An 18,903-nucleotide genomic window follows, 5' to 3' on the forward strand; every position below is an offset into this window, starting at 1 on the left:
TCGCCTTCTGGAAGACATAAAAGGGCGCGCACATGATCCCACAAATGTTTTCACATGCCACTGAACGCCTCAGCACATCAAGTGCAAGGAGTGTTTTAGCCGTCATGGCTGCTGCGTTCTCGCTGGTCAAAGCATCAGCTACGCTGTGATGTGGTCCAGTCCACTCGACGTGGGGACAAATGAGAGATTGGGCAGCCGCGTGACGTAGCCGGTTGCTTGGCGACTATGGATCCCGCCATGGAGGAAGAAAAGTACTTTCCTTCCTCCATGGATCCCGCCCAGATCCCACTGTGCCAGCTTGTCTGTGCCTGTCGGAGCCGCTGGCTCGGCCGCTGCCGCTGCTGCCCCTGTTGCTCATGCGTTTGTATGATCCGCAGCGGTGCGGTAACGCGTTCGTAACAGCCGATGTTTTTCATATTAAGAGCAATGTATTTCGGCCGGGGAATATTATGAATTTGTATCAGACCAAAATTCGTACCAGCCGTGATCGTATCACCTGGGTTTTACTGTATCAGCAAGTGTGAAAAAAAGAAAAGAGAGAACTACAAAGTTAACAAATCCATAACTCTGCACCAAGAACAGATATTGCAGTTCTGTAAACTGCATCCATTGGAATATCCAATGTGAACAAATTTGACTTGTCAATTTATATGTTACGTGAATTTGTTACAATGTTTGTAAGGTTTTTGCAAACGTCCTAGTCATATTTAAGAGCCATGTACAATACATCAGTTTTGTTCAAGGGTGCCGCAGCCCGTCTGCAGCACCCTCGGCGCTCTTTTTGCACCAAAAACGAAGTGACAGGCTTGCTTAGGCGGCATCGAGCACGAAGGGCTCCACGACGCACACTACATGTGGCACTGTGCATTTCTCTATGCCGAATATTCGAAAAATCAAATACAGTGTAAACCGCTTATAACGTAAGTCACCGGAGTCGCAAATATCCACATTATAAGCAGTACCACACTGCAGCCAAAACAACGATTTTATTGCGATAGCAATTATATGGACACTCCAGGCGCATTTCTAGCTGCCGTAGCAGGCGCCGCGAGGTTCCTTATAAAGTCCAAGGGCGATAAAATTGTCACTGTATGCTGTATGTGCGACTGAAAGCATGCGAGGGTGAGCCAGTGATCGTGTCTCAATCTCGCACACACACGGGAAGAAAGCGGGAAGGAAGCGTGCTATCTTCCGTCGCGCGCAAGGCTCAGGGAGGGGGGGGGAGGAGGGGGGTGCGTTTACTCCGAGCGCGCACGCCCGCCCGTCGAAGAGCCGTGGCGACGGACATGCCTTCGAGCACTCCCGCCATTATGTCATTCTACCCGCACCTCGTGAGGAATGCTGGGATGCGTGGCCGGCGCGGCGTGGTGCGCCGGACGAAAAATATGAACAGATCTATTCACGTGCCAGCAACATTGGAACACGCCCGATGGTGCGAGGCGCGCCGGTTGTTCTCCACTGTGACGTTGTGGAGCTCGACGTGTGCACTCGCGTTACATTAGAGTAGATTTGTGGCTTGAGGGGAGCGTTCGCCGTCTCAGTTGACTGCCAAACTTCCAGGCAGCCACACTGTAACCGGTATTTCATCTCTCACAACTGCACTATAATCGATACGTGTATACATAGAGTGCTATGGGAAAAATAAGGGGAAAATATCTGGTCCAGCACTATAAGCGGTTACGTTATAAGTGGTCTATAGTGTAGTCAATTAGCGAATCAAATTATTCGAACATTCACTATTCGATTCGGTGATATTCAATATTCGCGCACCCCTAGAGCTGAGTGTTCACCTTGAAGGACCACTGACACAACACAGGACAATATACAGAAAGGAGGAGGGAAAAGTTTGTTTCCATATTTAGTTTTTGGTCGTGCTAGTTCTACTTTCAAGACAAACGTCAACCAACTTTCAGTTCTGCTGGGTATTTGAGCATACACTAGTGCCATCTGTGGTCTATCGCTATATGTGGTGTTTCAACATGCCTTTTTGTGTCCCCGCACAGTGGGCATGCCTCCACCACCGCCACCGATGCACCAGCCGCCATTCGGCATGATGCCGCCTCCACCAGGGGCGCCGCCACCACCAGACCGGATGCCACCTCCACCACCTTCACAGATGGGTGAGTCCGAAGCTTGCACACGCTTTGTTGCAGTTGAACCTCGATGCACCGAACTCACAAAAATTAAGTGTTCATTGTACATGTAAATGTAGAAAGATCAGAGTAGTGTGGTGGCTTTCACAAATGATTACATGAAGATAGTGGACAGTAATGTCAAGGAAATCACTTTGTGTTCTTTGAGAAACACCGCCATTGCTGTAAGGGGCACTGTCTAATGTTCCCCAGGGCTAGGCATTAAGTACTTTTTCAGAAATGCCCACAAAAGTGGACCTGGAGGGGAGGGGAGACGGTTGTAGTTGCAGCTCATTAGGTGCACACATTTGCCGAGGTTGTGGGTTCAGCTCCCACTGATTGCAAGTTCTCTTCCACTTTCATTTCCCTTTATTAAGAACATGAAGTTAATCGCAAATATAATGCTCAATGATAGCTAATTTCCCATTAAAATTTTTAAAAAGTAGTTTCCCTTGTGCCTTTCTTGACATTATTTCATTATTGCCTGTTGGTGGCGGTTACTAAAAATCTAGCCTCTTGGTTTCTCAGTCAATGTTTAGGAAATTAGCCACTGTGTTAAATTTTGTGACTCAAGCAGTTTGTGGTGATCTTTTTCTTCAGTGAGAGAGATAACGCTTTATTGTTGTTCAGCGGAGCAGGGGTTCCCAATTGAAGCCACATCGTACTTGTGGTGGATGCCAGGTACTCTAGCGGCATGCGACATTTTTTAAAGTGTCTGTGCTCATGATTTGTTGTTCCTTCTTGCCAGCAGTTGGCTGAGAGAAGGCAAGGTAGCCTTAGGCATGTTGACTGGCTCCTTGCACATGCCATGTTGCAATAAAGGCATGTTGTAGAACTCGGTGAACCCTACAGCCAATTGCACCGAATTCCGCCAAACGCAATTTCCTGCGTCATCCTGATAAAATAACACAATTTTGCACCCAAGTGCACCAAAATTACATCTGCGCAATACGTGTGTGGCCGTCATGGTCTGCAGACTTGCATAGCTCATGACTAAAGTGGCTTAATAAATCGTACTTCACAGTATCTATACATCGCCTACCAATTATTCGGGCTTAGTGGTGACCGCCTAAATGTCCAAATAATCGGTAGTTAAAAATATCCAAATTCGCCAGAAAATAAGCGATTTTATTCTACGAGTGGCTAAAAAAGTGTGCCATCTTCTTCGATGACCACTTTCGGGTATACGTTCACTTCCGTGGAATTTTGCGTCACTAGCATCAGACGCGTAGATGTATCTGGCGCCAGTCACGCAAAATGTTGTGAAAGTGAATGTATCCCCGAATGGATTGTCCAAAAATAAAACCGATGTTTGTCAACACGTTGCTGCACGCACGTGCAATTACCTACAATCTGGTCAGTCTATATCTCTATCATTGTCGTGATGTTGCTGCAGATAGATGAAAGTACAATCAATACATGCACCAAATTTTCAACCCCTGGGAAGATAACAGGACAACGACTTTGTAGCAATGCCTTTTCAGGTGCCACTCCTTTTTTCGCTTCGTCATTGGTAAGAGTGGCTGGCACTCGACCTGCGCTATCAGTGGTATCAGCCGGCCGTGAACGGTGGATGATAACTTGCTTTGTGCTGCCTACAAACGAGCAAATGTGCAAACAGCGGCAAGGACAAGGGTTTTTGCCAAGGCACACCTCAGGCTTTTACCTGGCTGTGCAGGTCCCCCCGGGATGCCCCCGCCATTCCCTCCACCGCCCGGCATGCGGCCACCACCTCCACCACCACCGCAGTTTGGGCAAAGACCACCGCCACCGCCGCCAGGATTTGGTAAGTGGCTGCTGTACTGTGCTGCCGCAGATGTATTCCTCACAGCATACTGCATCTCATACGCATCTCATGATTCATCCCAGTGGCAAATTCTACTAATCGCCCAGCTGTACTGAATTCATTCGAACTTCAGGTGGATTGTGTTCTCACGCGTCTGAAACAACCAGCAAGTAGTGCACTCAAATCCCGTGCAGCAAATTCTACATTCCTGGTCAATGACTCGCAAGAGTTAAAGGGACACTTAAAGAGAAGCACTAAATCAATTCGAGCTAATAAAGTATTTCTTGAAAACTATTTTCGTTCATTTCGCGATAACAGGTTGGTTATTGGAAAAGAAAATGAAGGTCTCTCTAAATTTTGCATGAACACTTGGCTTCGATACGTCAGTGTGACGTCACAGACTTCAAAGGGTTTTTCATATTTGGGCCCCGTTGGCTCAGTGATAGCTCCTAAACTTGCCATGTTAAATCTTTCACCCCCTTATTTATTTATTCATACATACTGCAGCCCGAAAGGGCTATTGCAGGAGTGGGCACAAGGTACAAAAGAAGAAGGAGCCACTATAAAAAAATAGCTACCTAATAATTGATGCCAAATGGACAAGAATCATAAATACCGTAAAAGAAGCAACGGAAGCGTGCAACTATGTAATAACCAGTTCTGCAAGAAACTTTTCTGAAGAAAGAGAACCAATATAGCCAGGCAACGAATTCCAGCACTCTATTTTACGAGGAAAGTAGCTGTATTTGAGCGTATCAGTGTGCATGAAAAGGTGTCAGATTGAGTTTGTGGTAACTATGCGTGGGGGGGGGGGGGGGGAAGGTTTGGCGAACATTGGAAAGTCATGTGACAGGCAACACGACCTGCTAAGGAGCTCTGAATCACTTTAAAGTATTTCAGTGCATTCAGAAGTGAAGTTATTGCCCCTCAAACATCCCCCAAGCGGTGCTTCCGCTCCTTCTTCAATGACTTGCACTGCAAACACTACGGCAGAGCGGGGCATGCCCACAACGCTCCCCCTACTGAACATCGCTGTGGCGCACAGTTCAAATTTGATGATTTTGGCCATTCATGTAGATGCCACTACTTCCGATTCTGACACCTACAATGCGTCAAACGCAGTTGTCCTCGGCGAGCTGCAGTGCTCTCAGCCAGCGAACTCGTCGCGGCGGCCGCGGTATCTAAGCTACATAGCAGGCCGCAGGTACATGCAACTGTAGTGTGTGCACAGCGTTTGCTTTGTGCACGACAGGGCTCGAGTGCGTGCTCGCGCTCAATGCTCCAGTCTGGCCGTGCTACGTGGTGTGGACTGGCTTTGTTCTGCACCAGCTTGACCGATGAATGGTAGCCAAATCCAACTTGCGCATTTTGAAGCGCTATCAATCGCTCAGTAATAAGCGAAGTCTCCCAAGGCATCTAATCAGGAGCATCCAGGAGTGATCGCACACTGGCAGGTGTGCATGTGGTCTGACCTTAAGTTTAGCATGTTTTGAGGCTAGTTCTGCGTTCAAGACTAGTTTAAATTTGTGAGACTCGACTGCTGCGACGCCAATGAGCAGGGTGGCCAAGGTTTAATTCTTACGCGAGCGGCCGCAACCAAGCGTGAGCAGACAATAGTCGGCTTTATCCGGAAGTACGCAATTATTATTAAAATTTGAAACCAGATTTTTGCTTACTTCAGCCTGTTTATTAAACTGCATCAATAAACATACACAGTAACAGTAGAAAGAAGCACACGCCCTTCTTGATTGATGTCAGCTATTGGCCAATAGCAGCCGCGTATGGAAATCTGCTATATTACGAAATAAAGCATCCAGAAAAGAATGAGAAGCAGGCTTCTGCTGACAGGAGAGCATTCCAGAGAAAGTTGACTTCGCGCTCCATTTGCAAGCTCCACACACCGCACACCACTGCAAATATTGGCTGATACGTTCACAGCAATGTATGCTATCTGCGGACTGTATTTTTTCGCCAAGCTCGAGGAGTGGTTCAGGACCCCTTTAATGATGCAGTGAAGAAACTTTAAAGCTTCAATATCACAATGCATCGATAAAGAAGTCAAGTTTAAGGAAGATTTATAAAAGGAAGATATAACGCAATGTGGTCTGTTTTTACCAATAAACGATTAACTAGGCCCTAACTGTTGAAATCCATGCCGTTGCGGCAAGCTGGTGGGGCAACGTCAAGGAGGCATTGCTACCTGTCTTTTCATTTTGCACCTTTTCTCGCTTGCCAAGCCTCTTCTCGCCGTAAGAGTAGATGTTTTGGTATTGTAGAAGAATAATTTGCTAACACAGCTCAAATCGTTTTTCTCTTTTGGGTCCCTTTAGCATTTTAGGTGGTGTTTCCACTAGGGGTGTGCGAATCACGAATATCACCAAATCCAATCGAATAGTGATTGTTCGAACAGTTCAATTCACAAATGGAATATCTACTATTCAATTTTTATTTAATAGTAGATATATTGTGGGCCTGGCTCAGCAGTGATCCGCCCCAAGGACACGCATGCAGCTTAGATTGACAGCTGTTCAAGCGGCGTGAAGTTCGTATACAACACCATTTGTGTGCCTGTCAGTTGCTAATCGGTCTGATCTTCACACTTGCCTTCGCATTTTACAAAATACGCGCCGCTTTTGTTGCCGTTCCCTATGTCCAAGTCACATTATCATTGTGATCGGTTCTGTCGAACCGGACGAACCTTGTACGGACAGAGGCAGACACAGCCTATGCGTTGCTGTTCTGCAAATTGCGGCTTGTGATCCCTGCATCGAGCCAACATTGAGGAGCACTCACAGTGACAAAGTTCGCTACCGTGTCAGCCGAGGTGGCAAGTCCGCATTGCGCTCAGTGTTGCTTTTGTGCTGAAAACGAAGTGAAATGCTCACTTGGGCAGCATCGAGCACAGGGGGCACTGCACAGGTTCTACACCGAATATATTGAATATGCAATAGATCAAACGGTAGATATTCAATTTTGCAAATCTAGTAATTGTTCAAAACGTTCACTATTCGATTTGATTCAGTGATGTTCCAGTATTTTCACACCCCTAGTAGAAATTTCTTCTGCGTGTGATAGGCTGCACAGTACGTAAGTAGTGTAAGGCTGAATTTGTTGTCCTTTGCTCGTTCTTTTGCTCGAATGGAGTTGTTCTCAAGCATGGGTTCCTAACCTGCTCAAGCATACAAGTTGGCTACTACAGCAGGGGCTTCGTTGTCCGCTGTGCAGGTATGCCACACGGTCCTCCAGGACACCCTCCCGGCCCCCCTGGAGCACGACCACCATGGCCCCATGGTCCACCACCCCATGGTCCCCCGCCCCCTGGTCCCCCGCCCCCTGGTCCCCCGCCCCCTGGTCCTCCACCACCTGGTCCCCCCGGTGCACCACCGCCACCTCCGCCACCACCCCCGTCGAGCCACGGGGGACCAATGCCACCCCCACCGCCGCCGATGCCTTCTGGTCCGCCACCGCCTCCACCACCACCTGCCAGCTCGTGAGGCTACATGGCTAAAACAGGGATGGCTGTGCTTTTGTGCAGACAATAAATGGTGTGGGGCCCTGATGTTCATTGTGTGTTTCCACGTTTTCATATTTGTAAACATATGCATTGAAATGCTTTTAACTAAATTTGGTCGCTTGGAGTGGTCACAGCATTTGAGGGAAATATAGTAGTTTTGCACATGTAACCTGCACCAAAAATGCACAACGTTTAGCAGTAGAGTCCGGGTGCAAGTTGCATGGCAAATTGGGCTTTAAAGGGTCCCTGAAGCGGTTTTGTCGTACGCCTAGACACGAAGGATATCTCTCAAGAAATGCTTTCCCACAAGAATCGCGTCTCGGTGCACTATAATACACAGGCGTAAGTGTTTAAAGATTAGCCTCCCCTCAAGCCACAGCGTTCTCCCTCAACTACACCATACGCCATTAGTATGTCCTGCTTCTTCAAGCTTTGACGCAAGTGCTGTCTACTTCTGGTTGATTTGAACCGAGTGTGTTCCCGTGTCTCTGTCTTAGGCAGTTTTTCTCGTTAAGCCTGGGCTACATGCAGCAAAATTTAAAGGCACACTACACACAGTGTTTGCTGGGTTCCGCTACTTGAAGCGAAAAAATGCAGATGCCACCGAGGGCATTCACCACATTGCTGCGAGCATAATGCAATGTGTCAACTACAAAGGTGTTTTCAGTCGGTTTGATAATCGCCCAATAACAAGAAAATACGTAATATGCAAGTTGACGATTCTCTGTATACAGTGTAGACAACTTATAACGGAAGTCGCCGGAGTCGCGAATATCCACACTATAAGCGGTACCGCACTCTAACCAAAACAACTATTTTATTGCGATAATAGACACTCCAGGCACATTTCTGCCGTCGCTGTCACCATTTCGGCTCACTTTCGGTTCCGTATTCGCTTACTAAATAAATTAACAAGCACGGTGTCACGTGCGCACAAGCAAACATGAACACATCTCGCTGAACACATCTTGTTTTTGGGCCACGTCATCAACAAGTCTGGAGTGCGCCCTGACCCTCAGAAAACTGCGGCCATCTCCAACTTTCCTCCGCCCACTGACAAGAAGGCAGTGCGTAGATTTCTTGGACTGTGCGCCTATTACAGGCGCTTCGTCAAGGATTGTTCACGGATCGCTGAGCCAATGACGTATCTCACGAAGGCCGACGTCGAGTTCAAGTGGGAGACGCCGCAAGTCGAAGCATTTGAAGAATTGAAGCGACGCCTGCAATCGCCGCCAATACTTGCGCATTTCGACGAAAACGCCGATACCGAAGTCCATACCGACGCAAGCAGCGTAGGACTGGGCGCCGTGCTTGTGCAGAGGACTGACGGACTAGAAAGGGTTGTAAGTTACGCTAGCCGGTCACTATCGAAGGCGGAAGCAAATTATTCCACAACAGAAAAGGAGTGCCTGGCCATCATCTGGGCTACATCAAATTTTCGCCCCTACCTCTATGGCAGGCCCTTTAAGGCTGTGAGCGACCACCACGCCTTGTGTTGGCTAGCTAACTTGAAGGATCCTTCAGGTCGCCTCGCACGATGGAGTCTGAGACTTCAAGCATTCGACATCACCGTCGTTTACAAGTCCGGGCGAAAGCACTCTGACACCGACTGCTTGTCTCGCGCCCCCGTCGAACCGCCGCCACAGGACGACCAGGATGACGACACTTTCTTGGGACCCATCAGTGCCGACGAATTCGCCGAACAACAGCGAGCCGACCCGGAACTAAGGAGCCTTGTAGACTACCTGGAAGGCATGACCGTCATTGTGCCAAAGGTGTTCAGGCGAGGATTGGCGTCGTTTTTCTTGCAAAACGACATTCTCCTAAAGAAAAACTTCTCGCCTCTCCGAGCCAACTACCTCCTCGTGGTACCCTCAGCATTGCGTCCAGAGGTTCTGCAAGCTCTCCATGACGACCCAACGGCTGGACACCTCGGTTTTTCCCGCACGCTAGCGAGGATACAAGAAAAATACTACTAGCCTCGCCTCTCTGCTGACGTCGCCCATTACGTAAAGACATGCCGAGACTGTCAGCGACGCAAAACACCGCCGACAAGGCCAGCCGGACTTCTACAGCCGATTGAGCCACCTCGCCGACCGTTCCAGCAGATAAGGATGGACTTACTGGGGCCTTTTCCGACGTCGACGTCCGGGAATAAATGGATCGTCGTAGCTACGGACTACCTCACCCGCTACGCCAAAACAAAAGCCTTGCCCAAAGGCAGTGCTGCCGAGGTAGCCCGATTCTTCGTTGAGAACATCCTCCTGCGTCACGGTGCCCCAGAAGGCCTCATCACCGACAGAGGTACGGCCTTCACGGCTGAACTAACTCAAGCCATCCTGCGCTACAGCCAGACAAGCCATCGCCGGACCACCGCCTACCACCCGCAGACGAATGGCCTCACCGAGCGCCTAAATAAGACCATCGCCGACATGTTGGCAATGTACGTCGACGTCGAACACAAGACGTGGGATGCCATCCTTCCGTACGTGACCTTCGCATACAACACGGCCGTGCAAGAAACGACGCACATGGCGCCGTTCAACCTGGTCTACGGAAGGAAACCGGCAACGACGCTTGACGCCATGCTCTCGACGTTGCCACTTATTTGCAGCGTGCCGAAGAAGGTCGACAGCTCGCCCGCCTGCGCATCAAGAACCAGCAGAGGACCGACAGCCGACACTACAATCTTCGACGACGCTGCGTCGAGTACCAGCCCGGCGACCGTGTTTGGGTCTGGACTCCCATACGCCGACGAGGACTTAGCGAGAAACTGTTGCGTCGCTATTTCGGACCATATAAGATAATCCGACGTATTGGCGCACTGGACTATGAGGTCGTGCCAGACGGCATTTCGCAATCACAGCGGCGCCGGGCACGACCCGAAGTTATCCATGTGGTGCGTCTTAAGCCTTTCTACGCCCGCTGACGACGTTAGGTACTTTGTTACTTTGTTATTGTTTTTTGTTTATTACGCATGGTTTTGCTTTCGCTTTTGCGTTAGTTTGTTGCATCGGGACGATGCTTTTTAAGGGGAGGGCATTGACACGTATACATGTTTATCTTTCACCAGTGGCCGCTTCCACCGGCTAACAAATGTAAAACGTTATCGCTCGGCGCAGGACGCGCCTGTATCGGAAGTTTCTAGAACGTTATCGATGCTTCTTTCCATTGCCTGTTTTCACCGACGCTTATGTTATCTGATTGTATGACCGACGCGAATTGTCTAGAACTTTCTGGAAGACCCGCGGGCATCAGGGATTAATCTGGAACCTTCGATGACTCAGGTATAAAAGCCGACGCGTTTCGCCGCTGATCAGATTTCGACGATCGCAGACTGTGTTCGCCGCTTTCGTTGTGCTTCGAGCGCAGCTTGCTTTTGTGGGCACAGGTTCGCCCAATAAAGAATAAGTTTTGTCATACACAGTTTTACGACTGTTTACTTCAGCGTCACTACTACGTGACAGTATAAAGGGCCGCAAGCTTTTCAAGTATGATATCTCCTCCATCCTTGATTAAATCGACTGTTATTCCATCTTCTCCAGCAGCTTTTCCCCTGCTCATGTCTTTCAAGGCCCTTCTAACTTCATCGCTAGTTGTAAAAGGAGCCTCTGTATCCTGTTCATCACTACTTCGAATGAAAGTAGCTTTGCTGCTCTTGGCACTGTACAGGTCAGTATAGAATTAATTGCTGATGATATTACCCTGCTTATCTTTCCGTGCATACATTTTGCCTTGTCCTATGCCAAGTTTTCTTCTCACTGATTTCATACTGCGTCCAGTTCAGCTAAATCACCTTTAGCTGAATGCAAAAATTTGAGAGTGGTTGTTCCAACAGCAAGAATCATTCTTCTCATCAGCTGTTAAAACATATTGGCTCATAAGGTCAAACTATTAATAGCCAAAGAGTCATTTGGAGCATATTAATGCTACATTCAAGAATACTCATATACTTTTTGAAGTGTATAAAAAGAAATCAGAATAAATTCACATTTGACATCCTGAACAAAGCAAAAAATTGTCTTCTCCCTCTTTCAGAGGAATTGGCCATAACATGAAAGTGAAATGTGTAGTCTAAGCAGCAGGGGCACCTTCGTTGCGCATTCACAACAACAAGTTCATAAATGTGCGCACTCTTTTATTATTATTTAAATCAAAGGGCGAAGCAGTGACAGCGATAGCAAGCATCTTACTACAAGCATTACTGCATGGCACGTTTTTAGCGAGCCAAAACGCGACGAATAACAAATGTCCATGCCGCTGCGGACACAAGAGCCTTCACACAATGGAAATGAAAATGGGTTGCAGAGTCACCATGCATCTTCATGCCTGATCACGCACCCACTCACTCACTCCCTCAACTCCGTCACTCACTCACTCAGAGTTGTTGAAGAGATATCGTGTTTATGGTCACACCAGAAAGCTTGCACCATGCCAACCACCCATTGATGTGTTCCACTTAGATGCCTAGATGATGCGCACAAGACAACACCATCCGGCGGCATTCTCCGTCTGTCCCACTTTCAGCTCACAAATAGCAAAGTAGCTCCATCTCGCACTGATGCCAAGAAACTAGTATGATGATGATAGCGTGACATGCATACAGCCAAAATATTTTTGGTGAAGGCCAGCATAAAACACATCCGTGTTAAAGCATTTCAGCAGCACCAATCTCACTATAAATGTCGATGTTGATGCGATTTGCATTGAAGTAGTGTATAGAGACTCAACCGTATTGGCGAATTGTTTACTTCTGTATAGCCGACTTAAATTTTCTGTTACCAACATCTTTACTTGTCTGTAACTCGACCCTTGCTTGGCCCTTATCTTATGGTGCGAAGTGCAGGATGTAGAAGTGTTAGGTAGGGTAAAGTGCAGTGACCATTAGTGAGGTCTAGGATTTCTCTCAATTTGAAGAGGGAAAGAGCAAAATTTGTCATGAAGAAACAGGCCAACCTAGACGCAGTAAGGGTAAAAGCAGACCAATTCAGGCTGGTGCTTGCAAACAAATATGCCGCTTTAGAACAGGAAAATAAAGACAAAATAGACGTAATGAATGAAACCGTAACTAGGTTGATCTCAGAAGCAGCAATTGAAGTGGGAGGTAACGCACCAAGGCAACTAGTAGGTAAGCTCTCCCAAGTAACAAAGGACCTAGTAAAGAAACGGCAAAATACGAAAGTCTCAAACTCGAGAGATCGGATAGAATTCGCTGTACTGTCGAAACTGATCAACAAGAAGAAAGTAATGGATATCCAAAATTATAGCGTGGAAAAGATTGAGGAAGCAGTAAAATATAGACACAGCATGAAATCAGTGACAAGAAAACCTGGCATAGGACAAGGCAAAATGTATGCACTGAAAGATAAGCAGGGTAATATCAGCGATTTCGACGACATATTAAAACAGAAGAAGAATCCTACACTGACCTGTACAGTGCCAAGAGCAGCCAAGCAAGCTACTTGCATACGAAGTTGTGATAAGCAGGATACAGAGGCTCCTTCTCTAACTAGTGATGAAGTTAGAAGGGCCTTGAAAGACATGAGCAGGGGAAAAGCTGCTGGAGAAGATGGAACAGTCGATTTAATCAAAGATGGAGGAGATATCATGCTTGAAAAGCTTGCGGCCCTTTATACACAATGCCTCACGACCTCAAGTGTACCAGAAAGCCAACATTATACTCATTCATAAGAAGGGAGACGTTAAAGAATAGAAGGATTATACACCCATTAGCTTGCTTTGAGTATTGTATAAAATATTCACCAAGATAATTTCCAATATAATCAGGGCAACACTTGAGTCAACCAAGAGAACTGCTGGCTTCAGGAAGGAATATTCTACGATGGATCATATCCATGTTGTCAATCAGGTAATCAAGAAATCTGCGGAGCACAATAGACCTTTCTATATGGCTTTCATAGATTATTAAAAAGGCATTTGATTCAGTAGAAATATCAGCAGTCATAGAGGCATTGCGTAATCAAGGAGTACAGGAGACATACGTGAATATATATTGGGAAATATCTACAAGAACTGCACAGCAACCTTGGTTCTCCACAAGAAAAGTAGAAAGATTCCTATCAAGAAAGGGGTCAGGCAAGGAGACACAATCTCTCCAATGATACTCACTGCATGCCTAGAAGAAGTATTCAAGCTCTTAGACTGGGAAGGCTTAGGAGTGAGTATCAACGGCGAATATCTCGGCAACCCTTGATTTGCAGATGACATTTTCCTATTCAGCAACAATGGGGATGAATTACAACAAATGATTGAGGACCTTAATCGAGAAAGTGTAAGAATTGGGTTGAAGATTAATGTGGAGCAGACAAAGGTAATGTTCAATAGCCTGGCAAGGGAACAAGAATTCAGGATCGCCAGTCAGCCTCTAGAGTATGTAAAGGAGTATGCTTATCTAGGTCAATTACTCACAGGGGACCATGATCATGAGAAAGAAATTCATAGAATAAAATTGGGCTAGAGTGCATACGACAGGCATTGCCAAATCCTGACTGGGAGCTTACCACTGTCGAAGAGAAAAGTGAACAATAATTGCATTCTACCGGTGCTAACATATGGAGCAGAAATTTGGAGGTTAACAAAGAAGCTTGAGAACAAGTTAAAGACCGCACAAAGAGAGATGGAACGAAAAATATTATGCCTAACGTTATGAGACAGGAAGAGAGCGGTTGTGGATCAGGCAGCAAACGGGAATAGCCGATATTCTAGTTGACATTAAAAGGAAGAAATGGAGCTGGGTAGGCCATGTAATGCGTAGGATGGATAACCGGTGGACCATTAGAGTTACAGAATGGATACCAATAGAAGGGAAGCGCAGTCGAGGACGGCAGAAAACTGGGTGGAGTGATGAAGTTAGGAAATTTGCAGGCACAAGTTGGAATCAGCTAGCGCAAGAATTGGAGATCGCAGGGAGAGGCCTTCGTCCTGCAGTGGACATAAATATAGGCTGATGATGGTGATGACCCACGACAGGGATTGGTCAAGAAGCTGGCGGTTAGAGGTAAGGATAGGGGAGGGTGAGAAATCATAAAGCAAGGTAGAAATTTTGTGATAATTAGGAGACATACTAACTTCAGGGAGACTGAATTGATGAAATAATAACAATTGTATATAAACAGCAAATTTGGAAGGATAAGAATAATTTCTAATGCACAATCGGTGATTAGGAGAAGCTCCATGGTTCCTGGTGAATGCTCTTGTCCCATTGTGTTTACTTCACTTCCCTCCACACTTTAGGCTGCTTTTGATGCAAAACTTCTTCCACTTTTTGCTCCTTGTTCTGGTTGGGCACATGCAGGATTGGCCAAGAATGCCCAGTTGCACATGCCCAGTTAATGTTAATTTATTTATTTATTTATTTATTTATTTATTTATTTATTTATTTATTTACAGATACTGCTGTCTCGATACACGAGACATAGCAGGAGTGGATACATCGGACACAAGATCAAAACAACATACAATGAAAACGTAATTAGAAACTGTGGTTAGACAATTCTTTCAAAAACTCTTCATTTGATTTTTCCCGCAAGGAACCAGCTAGGTTGTTCCAAACTTCAACAACGCTTGGAAAAAAAGAATACTTAAAACAATTTACAAAAGACTGGAAAGGAACAATATTGAGTGGGTGGGAACGCCGCGTCGCACGTCCAGTGGAGGGTGACATCATTCAAGATGACAGCAAGGACTGTCCCTCCTTGCTGGATTATTATTCAGACTGACATTTTGCAGCAGTACATTGTCAACTTTATTAAAAGAATAATTTTTTATACTTGTACATTTGGCATCAGAAACTGCTTGCTTTTTTCACTACTCGCATTCAGGTCACCACAACTTGGACAAACTGTCTAGGCAGTGGTATCAAGGTGCAGCGAGTACCTGTTTGCCATTTGTGAGAGCAATAAAGAAACCACAGAAGCAAGGAGGGGTAGCATTTATTTCACATATTTCCACATCACTATCACAGAATATCGGGTAACAATTATCACCACCAGAAACGGCAACCGTGCCAATGGATGTTGTAAAATGTGCACATTTTGTTCATATAGGCAAACAAGCCTGCAAAAAAAAAAAAAAAAACAGCTGCCTTTATGTATAGCACTGTACAGCTGAGATTGCACATCATAAAGCAAACTTTGAAATAAACATTTCAGCCTGTGCTACAATGGCTTCGAAAGATTTTTAAAAAGTAATTGTGGGCCTTTATGTGCCAAAACCACAATCTGATTATGAGGCACGCTGTAGTGGGGGACTCTGTATTAATTTTGACAACCTGAAGTTCTTCAACCTGGCCTAAATATAAGTACACGAGCGTTTTTGCATTTCACCCCCATCGAAATGCGGCCGCCATGGTCGGGATTAGATCCCGCAACCTCAGGTTCAGCAGCGCAATGCTAGCTTCCAAAGATGTCAAAATAGGTGACACACGTAAAAATGCACCTGAGGACATCGTAATGTGGGTGGAACAACCCTGCTGCCAATAGACGAATGTACCTAATGAATTCAGGTATAAATCTGCAAGGTTGAGGTAAATTCACGAAGAATATTTAGCATCCCACCAGAATGTCGCTTCGTGTCGTGCTACTGTCCACTGATGCTATTAGCGGCGAGAAGTTGGAGTGGCGCCCTCTCCCGAGTGACGTCACGGCCCGGACGCCGCTCGCTCTGGCTCGCTCACCTGCCGCGCGCGCTTGTTCGCTTCGTGCATGCTCGATGTATGGGGTGCGCCAGCCATACTTCCTCAAGGATGTTTTGGCTGCTTTCTGCTGTCACGTCTAAAGTGCAGTCTCTTTTTCGAAACTGCGTGAATCATGCAACTTTGCTGCTTGAATATCGAAGCTATATAGAGTTGGAGGAGTTACTGCTTTTGTAAAGCAGAGGTGCGCCATGTATGATCATAAATATTGCCCATAAAACAATGTCTGCAAATTCAGTATGGAAAATTTTAATTGTACGATGCTTCGCTCCAAACTTAACATTCCTCTGGTACTCAGATATGGCAGACATTTCGTTTTACACAGAACAGCAATATCAGTATTTGGTGTCAACTTTATATACTTATAAATCAGTATGTTAGAATATGATACTACTTACGAAGCTTTCATCAAGCTTCTTATTGCTCTGTTGAGTTGTTCTACTCAAAATGGGTACTGCAGTAGTGTGTAAAAACAAGAGCTACGCCAGCATGTTTTACGAAAAAAAATTTGCTACTACTTTCACCTTTCTCCGAAGCAACCACCCAGAAAAAGCATTCTACATGGCTGTTAACACGACTGCGCTTCATGTATGTATAGCAATCACCTGAAAGAAAAGGTTCATGGTTAAGATCAAGAGCCAAGCCTTTACATGCCATGCAATGTTTCATAGTGGCCTGAAGTGGTCTTTATGGACAATATGGTAGAGACCTCCCGCAATGGAAGCAACCGACAATCATTATGACGTTATGACGAGGCGCGCATTGTTCGCAAAACCCTTCTGTTCACTACAACTTCGAATTGAAACTATGAAGAAGTCCTTTACAGCGCCAATTGGAATGCCTATAACATACTCGAGGCAATATAGAGTGCAGCTTCGTCATGCAACATCGTCACGCAACTACCGTCTACATGACGATGTCTCGAACCACAATGGTGTTCAATTATACGAACTGAGAACTATTCGCTGCGTCAGCCTATAAAAGACCCCCTCGTATACCAGCCTCATAAGCAAGACACTATATATGCAAGCCTCATATGAATTCACTTGATTTTTGACCTCCTTCTGCGAATGCTGAGCTTTTCTATGTGTCCCATACCACTAAAGAATGAAGCTTCGGCTTCTTGCTGGCTGCAGCCATATGGTCTAAAAGGCATATTTCGCCCAAAAAGTTACGCCAAGCAGCTGTGTCAGTTTCGCCAAGCAGATCGGTCATGCCTGTTCCCCAAGCAACAAGCAGCGCTAATTTGTTGAACTGAGTAGAGCGTGTAGCACTGAAACGAGAATAAATATTAGTCCATGCCTTTTTGTGAGCTGCAAACAGCTTAAAGTCTCAATTAGCCTTACTTAAAAATATCACCGCTTAAAATTAACTGCTTAAGAATGGCTTAATTTTGAGAAGCAGTTCAAAAAGCAAACGGTACTGATAGAATCTATACTGACGTGTTGTTTAGTCCTCGTGCTACTGCCAAACGTTTCTGTGAATAAATGCGAAAATTCAATATTTTGCCAATGAACAGTTCGTCGTGAGCAAACAAGATTTAGTGGTTTAAAATCAAGATAAATATTGTAGAAGTCATATATAGCCAGCGTTTCTTAAATGATTGTTGCACCACTGCAAGTATGGTCGCTTAACTAGATTGTTCTATCCTACGTTTTCACATTTATGCTTTTATTATCCACGTGAGCTACCACTGCAGAGTGTAGAACTGCGCATGAAAAACCTGCACCGCTCTAGACTGACCTCCGTTGGCCGGCACTGTAACGTTGCTTTGGAGAGATATATTGTTGTCTAGAAAATAAGCTCTTTCAATAAATTTTGACAAACCAAGACATCACCAAAATATATTTGAGAGGACTGTCATAAGTGTACCAGCACAGGGAACGAGAGGGAACAAACGGAAATGTTGCAGAGGCGCCTGGACGCAGCCCGAACTGTAGCAGACAACAGGCGCAAATCCTTGCCATGACGTCATGCAAGCGGCTCTCACAGCGCCACTTTTGTTCGTTCTTGGGGCTAATACAGTCAACGTCCATTTTTTCGGACTCCCTAGCGGCCGCGAAAACATCAGAGAAATCGGGCAGTCCGAAAAAAATCAGTGCATGCCGTTTACAACCCCCAAGGGTTCAAATCGCCACAGGCACGTCCGAAATAGCTCCGAAGGCCTGCCACTCATTAGGTGTATCGGTGCTCGTAGTATGACAAGAGACGGCGGGTGCACACGTGCATAATTTTTGTTTAAATACTGTGTCCCGTGACATTTGCCTCTTCCCACTCTTGGTATGCTTAACCACTAGACACGCACCTCGGTAACCGGCATTATGCAATGCGTTATGCTTTCCGAACTTCAAAGTATTTGGCGAGGATTACAAAGGCGAAGTCAGCACCACTGCTGACAGCAGCGAATTCTTGCAATAAAAATACACGGCACCGAACACCAATAAACTTGGCAGCGAACGTCGAATCAGGTAGTAGGCTTAATATTGCCACGATGGTGGCTGCCAGCAAATCTGCGTGCGAGAGCACCGGTTCGAGGCGGTGAGATAACCAAAATGGCGGCAGTGGTGGATTCGATAACACCGTTTCAAAAGTGCGGTCATGGCAAGAAATTTTCCTAGATTTCATACGTTCTTGTACATTGACTCTATGGTGCACATGGCGGTGCCGCGAAGGCATCCGGAAAATCGGTCGTGGACTGTATTTCCCTTTGAACTATCCGTTCTACTAACAGTGCATGCTTTTTCTTTCGCACAAACAA

At 46.1% G+C, this 18,903-nt stretch overlaps 1 protein-coding gene across 2 annotated transcripts in view; it reads left to right on the plus strand.

The window, feature by feature from the left end:
• LOC119445318 (splicing factor 3B subunit 4-like) overlaps positions 1 to 7,483 on the plus strand; it is a 46,701-nt gene extending 39,218 nt beyond the window's left edge. Inside the window, exons 8-11 of one of the 2 annotated variants that reach the window (XM_049663209.1) lie at positions 2,004 to 2,120; positions 3,811 to 3,918; positions 7,144 to 7,251; positions 7,282 to 7,483. In XM_049663209.1, coding sequence (XP_049519166.1) covers positions 2,004 to 2,120; positions 3,811 to 3,918; positions 7,144 to 7,251; positions 7,282 to 7,412 — 464 coding nt within the window. In that variant the 3' untranslated portion in view covers positions 7,413 to 7,483. Of the gene's footprint in view, positions 1 to 2,003; positions 2,121 to 3,810; positions 3,919 to 7,143 lie in introns of both variants that reach the window. The other variant, XM_037709632.2, reaches the window with a different exon arrangement.
• The last annotated feature ends 11,420 nt before the right edge of the window (positions 7,484 to 18,903 follow it).

This window comes from Dermacentor silvarum, chromosome 3 (genome assembly GCF_013339745.2).
Source record: "Dermacentor silvarum isolate Dsil-2018 chromosome 3, BIME_Dsil_1.4, whole genome shotgun sequence".
Taxonomy (NCBI): domain Eukaryota; kingdom Metazoa; phylum Arthropoda; class Arachnida; order Ixodida; family Ixodidae; genus Dermacentor; species Dermacentor silvarum.